We start from the raw sequence: 6,497 nt of genomic DNA on the forward strand, positions 1-6,497 counted from the left end.
AAACAGAACAATGAAAGTCAACTATTACAACCAATACAACCATGACAAATGGCAGATGACAAACTAACTAAAAATATTCTGTAAACTACACCCGTACTAATATATACAACACTATGCTACTGTAGCTTAGTACTACTATATACAAAATACAACACAGAACCACTAAAACTAATATCTACAAGATATTCTATGCTTATAACAAATATCTACAAGACACAAATATCTACAATCTACAATATATTTAACATGACTCTCAAGTTTCAAAGTTATCAAATCAAAGCGCAGGTGTGAAATTGCATAAGCAGCCACTCTACAGGTGTTGTTTTTTAACGGCCTTTGTAGATTATAAAAGTCTTCGTTTGCAGCCTCACTTGGGCCCCGACTCAACCCGGACCTTGTTCTCGACTCAGTCCACTCATTTCTCAACTTTCCCAATTCACTTACCTCAACCTCTCTGATAACTCTTTCTTTGGCCCTGTACCTGCTTCCATTTCATCTCTTTCAAACCTCCAAACCCTCTTTCTCCGATCCAACTCATTCTCTGGCTCAATCCCTGTATCCATTACCAACCTTAAATCTCTTGACTCGTTGGACCTTTCTCACAATTCTCTAACTGGGTTTCTTCCAAACTCAATCAACTCACTTTCGAATTTGAGACGACTCGATTTGAGTTACAACAAACTCACTAGGTCACTCCCACCAAACTTGCTTGAACTCGCTCTAAAGCACAATTCTTTATCTGGGTATCTCTCAAACTCATCTTTTGACGGGTTGAAAATCAGTTGGAAGTGGTGGAACTCAGCGAAAACTCATTCACGGGGACACTACAAGCTTGGTTTTTTCTCTTGCCGTCACTTCAACAAGTTGACTTAGCCAATTACAGCTTTGTGTTGAGGTTTGGAAGCCCACCAGTGGCAACAGCAACCTCGTGGCCATTGATTTGGGATTCAACAGCATTGCCTGTGAATTTCGTTAGTTATCCTCTGTTAGTGTCTCTGCATGATGAGTTCTGTCAAAGCTAAACCAGCCACGCAGTGCCATGTGGTGGCCATGCCTTATCCCGGACGCGGCCACATCAACCCCATGATGAACTTCTGCAAAACACTTGCTTCGAAAAACAGCAATATCCTCATCACCTTCGTTGTCACCGAAGAATGGCTCAGTTTCATCGGCTCTGATCCTAAGCCTGACAACATTCGCTTCGGCACCATTCCTAACGTTATCCCATCAGAGTTAGTCCGCGCCGCTGATGCTTACTCCTTCACCATAGCTACCAGGACGAAGTTGGAAGCTCCATTTGTGCGGCTACTTGATCAGCTTGAGCCTCCGGTTACAGTTATCATGGCTGATACTTTTCTTTTCTGGGCAGTTGGAGTTGGGAACCGAATGAATATTCCGGTGGCATCGTTTTGGCCTATGTCGCAGTCCATGTTCACCATCATGCAACATGCGGATCTTTTAGTCAAAAATGGCCATTTACCACCTGACTCTGGTGAGTATGTATTAAATTATTAATACAAATTCTTTTTGCTTATCGCTCCTTCTAATTCTTTGTTTTCTTAGTAAATAATAAATAAAATATTTCAAAATTTTTTCTTTTAACATGTGAGTAGAAATGAAAAAAAAAAAAAGCATTATTGGAAAACCAAAATCCCAATAATAAAATAAACCACCTTACCATTTTATGGTATGGAACATAGTCCAAGCAAAGATTTAGTTTTTAGTCATTCATTAATTATGACTTTTTTGTATATGAAACTCTAAATTCTAAAATTTGAAGAAATATAATGGGCTAGGAATTTAATAGTGGGTTTAAATATGAATTTTTTTTTGAGGTGGGTTGGGTTGGGTTCAGGTAATGAGACTTACAAATCCACCTAACCCAATCCGATCCACCTATATTTAATATATTTTTAAATATATTATATAATTTTATTATTTACTTTTTAGCCCTTTCCTAAATAAAACCCAAACTCTAAATTCTTCTTATATAGTTTGTATTTGTTTGGTGTGATGTTCATAATTATTTAGTTATAAAGGATTAAGTCACACTAAGCAAGACTTAAAAAGGTTATGATACAAAGGTTATTGGCTTTTATCTATAAAAAAAAATATATGGTTAATCTTTTCCGTATTTTTGTTATAATTTTTAATAAAAAATAAACATAACATACCCATACAATACATGTATTATTTTTTATCTGTTTCTGTATTTTTATGCCGAATTTTTGAAATGTACTCTTTTTAAAGATGCTGAAATATACTCATCCGTATATTTACCATCTTATACTTGTACCATATTTTACTAGTTATAAATCGCCAACCTCTAAAATTGATATTTGATGAATTTTTAAAAATCCTGATACAAAATCTACCCAAATTGAAATTAATGAAATTGATTTTAGTTTGTTGAAGTGTGATCTTGAATTGTATCTACAAATATAAGATTGTCATGTTTATTTACATAAGAAAATTTATTAAGAAACAATTATTATTTATTTCTTTTTATGTTTTGTTAATGTCGAATAGATCTCAATTTTATTTTTTATTCATGAATTTAATTTTGATTATTATTATATTTCTCAATCTTTAATGTTGGTTTTTATTTATTTATTATTTTTTTAATGGCTTCCAAAGATGAAATCCTAATTTTGTTATCATTCCTTGGTCACGTTCTTGGTTTCTCACAGAAATAATTTTTTTCCCCCTGGGTGTGGGGGGTGCTTTTTCTTTCTTTGCTTTAAAAGATTACCAAAGAGATTGATCTGGTAGCAGACAATGAAGCTATAGCTGTTGAACAAAAGCAATGGAATTATGAAAATGGAGAGAACACCTTGACAAATTAGAGAATGGAGTACTTTTTGGATAACATTTGGCTACAACCAACAATAAGAAAATGTCATTTGTTTACTTACTAAATCACACTTAAGTGATTGTATACAATCATTTTCAGGTGCATTGCATATGACAAGGTCAGGGCACATATAATCTTCCTATTGTTGGTAGTAGCTTTATGCTATAACCAAGTTTGTAAGCAAATTTTGTTCTTACTTTTTTTGTTTTAGTTTTATTTTTGCTTATTAATTTTTTGCCTGTGAGATTTAACCCTTACAGCTACTTTAGAAAAAAGATCCAATTCAACAGTAAGCCAAATTTATTTTCATAGCAACTCAAACAAAACTTCAAAACGGCTAGAAAAATTAGTGAACTAATTACCAATTAACGTCATTTCCTCATTTTCATACTTTTACCAGGATTATGTTTACCCAATTGTGAATTTCTATTGATACCATTGGTTTTTTTTTTTTAATTTTTTTTTTTTTATGTCAGCAAAATCCGAGGAGCATGTAAATTACATCCCTGGAATTTCCTCCATAAATCTAGTGAATATTCCTTTTGATGGGAGAAACCAACAAACGTTGCAAAGGATTCTCGAAGTTGTTCCATGGGTAAAAAAAGCACAATATCTTTTACTAACTTCCATTTACGAGCTCGAATCCAAAGTATTTGATGTTCTAAAAGCAAAATTCTCATTCCCGGTATATGCTATGGGTCAAATCGTACCTAACTTTGATTTTGGTGAAAACACAAACCACAATGACAACAACTATCTACATTGGCTAGATTGCCAACCTAAAAGCTCCGTTCTATATATTTCAATGGGAAGTTTTCTTTCAGTTTCTATTGCCCAAATGGATGAAATTGCAGTTGGTTTGCGTGATAGTGGTGTTAGATTCTTTTGGGTGGCACGTGATGAGACTAGTAGATTGAAAGAGCTTTGTGGTCATATAGGATTAGTAGTACCTTGGTGCAATCAATTGAGGATCTTATCTCATTCTTCTGTTGGGGGCTTTTTGTCACATTGTGGATGGAGTTCCACAAGAGAAGGAATGTTATGTGGTATTCCTTTTCTTACATTTCCCATAATCTTTGATCAAATCTTGAATAGTAAACTAATTGTGGAAGATTGGAAGATTGGGTGGTGGCTGAAGCAAGATATGAAAATGGACAATTTGGTGACAAGAGTGGAAATATCAAGGCTAGTGCAGAAATTTATGAATTTGGAAAATGATGAAGTGAAAGAAATTAGGACAAGAGCAAGCGAATTTCAACGGGTGTGTCAACGTGCAATTGCAAAAGGAGGATCATCTGAAACCAGCATCAATGCCTTCATCCAGGACCTTTCACAATGCGTGGTTATTGAGTAGAAAGTAACTTTTTTGTGTTGCATGACCATAAAATGTCATGCCTTCTTCACAGTTATCTACGGAGTTTTCAAGACCTTAAGCTTGATAATAAAAAAAAAAATTTAAAATAATAATGAGCCAAATATGTTGGACTTACAACTACTTCGTTATTATATAATGTACTTCAACAAGGTTGTTAAGATTTGAAAATGATTTTCACTTTGTAAAGTACCAGTGGCCTATTGAAGGTCTTTGTAATAATAATCTTTGTTTTTTAATTGCAAACTTACTCGTCTTTCTTTTTTCAAGTGTGTTAATGTGTTGTCCATTTGAAGAATCTCTAGCAAATGGCTACATCTAGTATATCATGCTTCATGATGTCATCAATAGAGTGAATTAGTGTTATAGGACAGAGTAAGGGTTATTGTTTATTAAATTTTAGTGGCATGTCATATGAATGTTGTATGATGTAGATTAGTTTCCGTCTTTTCTTGAAAAATTTCCGACACTATTTGTGTCTTGCAAAACTAAGTGCTTGTTTGGATTGAGGGGAAGGGAGGGAGAGTAGAGTAAACTTGATCAAAAATTGATTGTTACTCTTAATTTTCAGCCAACTTTACTGTACTTCCCATCCCCTCCCTCAATCCAAACAAGCCCTAAATGTTTATGCATTGCTTTTCAACACAGATTAGGCTTCATAAAAAAGCATCTTCATGAACAATAATTGATGATAACAATATTCTTTAATTATGGTAAATTAATAAGAAGATTTTATTGTGATAAATTAGTTTTTTACAACATCTCTTCGGATGAAAAGATTGATATATTTTAGATCACCACCACATGTTCTTAGCTACCAAATTAGTCAAAAAAAAAAAAAAACAAATTTGCCATTCACCACCGATTCGATGAGACCACCGTCTTTGGCATTGTCATGAGAGTAAGGGAGAGTGATCAGCCACTATAGATCTAATGAGATAGCAAAGGAGAGAGGGTACAAGAGAGGAGAGAGTACCAAAAAGTTAATAAAAAAAGGAATATAAATTTTTATACAGAGCTATAATTATATTGTATATTTAGAAGAGGACTGTAACTTTTGCAAATTTTTGTATAAAGAAGATATTTAAAATTTTTACAAGAGCTAAAGATTCTTGTGTATATTTAGAAAGAAAACTTCAACTTTTGCAAATTTTTGTATAGTGATGCTATGGGGGTGTTTTTGTGTAATTAGTATACATGGCTCAAATTTGTTAGAACATATGTGATTCACTTGTTAAGAACATATGTCATTCTTTTATGTAATTGGCTAATCCTTTGACAAAATGCACTTTGCTTGTATTTGGGTAGATCTAGGATGTTTTTAATACTTCAAGGAACAAGGTTTCAAGATCAAGTGTTAAAGCCATGCAAGTTTGTCTAATAAACAAGCTAAAGAAGTGCTTATCATTAAAGCTCGACAGCTAGCTCAACAACTAGCATCTATCGAGCTTAAGAAGCTGTTCCAGCCCCGTGGTTCGACAGCTGCTCGGCAGCATCTTGACACCTACTATCTATCGAGGTTTAAGAAAAACAGAATTTCAGATCCATTTTGATTCCAATCCGTGGATATGTCTTTGGACCTTCTTTTCTCATAACCCTAGACATATAAAAGGATTATTTTAAGGGCCGTATCTAGTTGCATAGCTGAGAACACAAGTTGTACAAGTATTGAGCAAAGTCTGTTCAAGCAGTAGCAGTTTGTGACCGGAAACAAAGTTTGCCCTAGTTCATCTCTAATGTGCAGAAGCTATTGTGTTTGTGCACCGTAGGGTTTTGTAACCAAGCATCTTCTTGATCTTCATTGTGTAGATGAACTGAAGAATTTTGCAGCCAACATTTTTCTCAAGTTGGTGATTGAAGTCGCGTACTGAGATCCGCGCAATTGGTTAGTCACGTACTAGGAGCCGTGCATCAAAAGCAGAGATTGTCATTACAGAACAAGTCCAATTGGGTATTAGGGTAAGGGTTCAACTGTAAGTTGGTAGAAGGTACTAAGATTCCTTTACTTGTAACCGTTTGTTTTGATAATAGTGGATTCTCGGGAGTGGTGACCTTAAAATCACCCGGTAAGGTTTTTGTTTTGGAGGTTTTCCCCATTCGTAAACAAATCATCGTGTCAATTTATTTTTCCCTGCACTTTAGTTTATTGGTGATTTGTTTGTGCTACCACGCGTTTGCATGTTAAATTGGTTAATTAATTGCATTTGGCTAATTCATCAATTAATCCATCACAATGGGTCAATTCGTTTTTGGCCTATCAAAATCTATTTT

At 34.3% G+C, this 6,497-nt stretch overlaps 1 protein-coding gene across 1 annotated transcript; it reads left to right on the plus strand.

The window, feature by feature from the left end:
• Positions 1 to 270: 270 nt before the first annotated feature.
• On the plus strand, positions 271 to 4,465 carry LOC142606800 (UDP-glycosyltransferase 87A1-like). Its single transcript, XM_075778137.1, has 2 exons — positions 271 to 1,492; positions 3,331 to 4,465. Exons 1-2 carry the CDS (start codon positions 1,000 to 1,002, stop codon positions 4,206 to 4,208), a joined length of 1,371 nt encoding a protein of 456 aa, XP_075634252.1. The 5' UTR covers positions 271 to 999; the 3' UTR covers positions 4,209 to 4,465.
• The last annotated feature ends 2,032 nt before the right edge of the window (positions 4,466 to 6,497 follow it).

The sequence above is a fragment of the Castanea sativa genome, chromosome 8, assembly GCF_040712315.1.
Source record: "Castanea sativa cultivar Marrone di Chiusa Pesio chromosome 8, ASM4071231v1".
In the NCBI taxonomy this organism is placed as follows: Eukaryota; Viridiplantae; Streptophyta; class Magnoliopsida; order Fagales; family Fagaceae; genus Castanea; species Castanea sativa.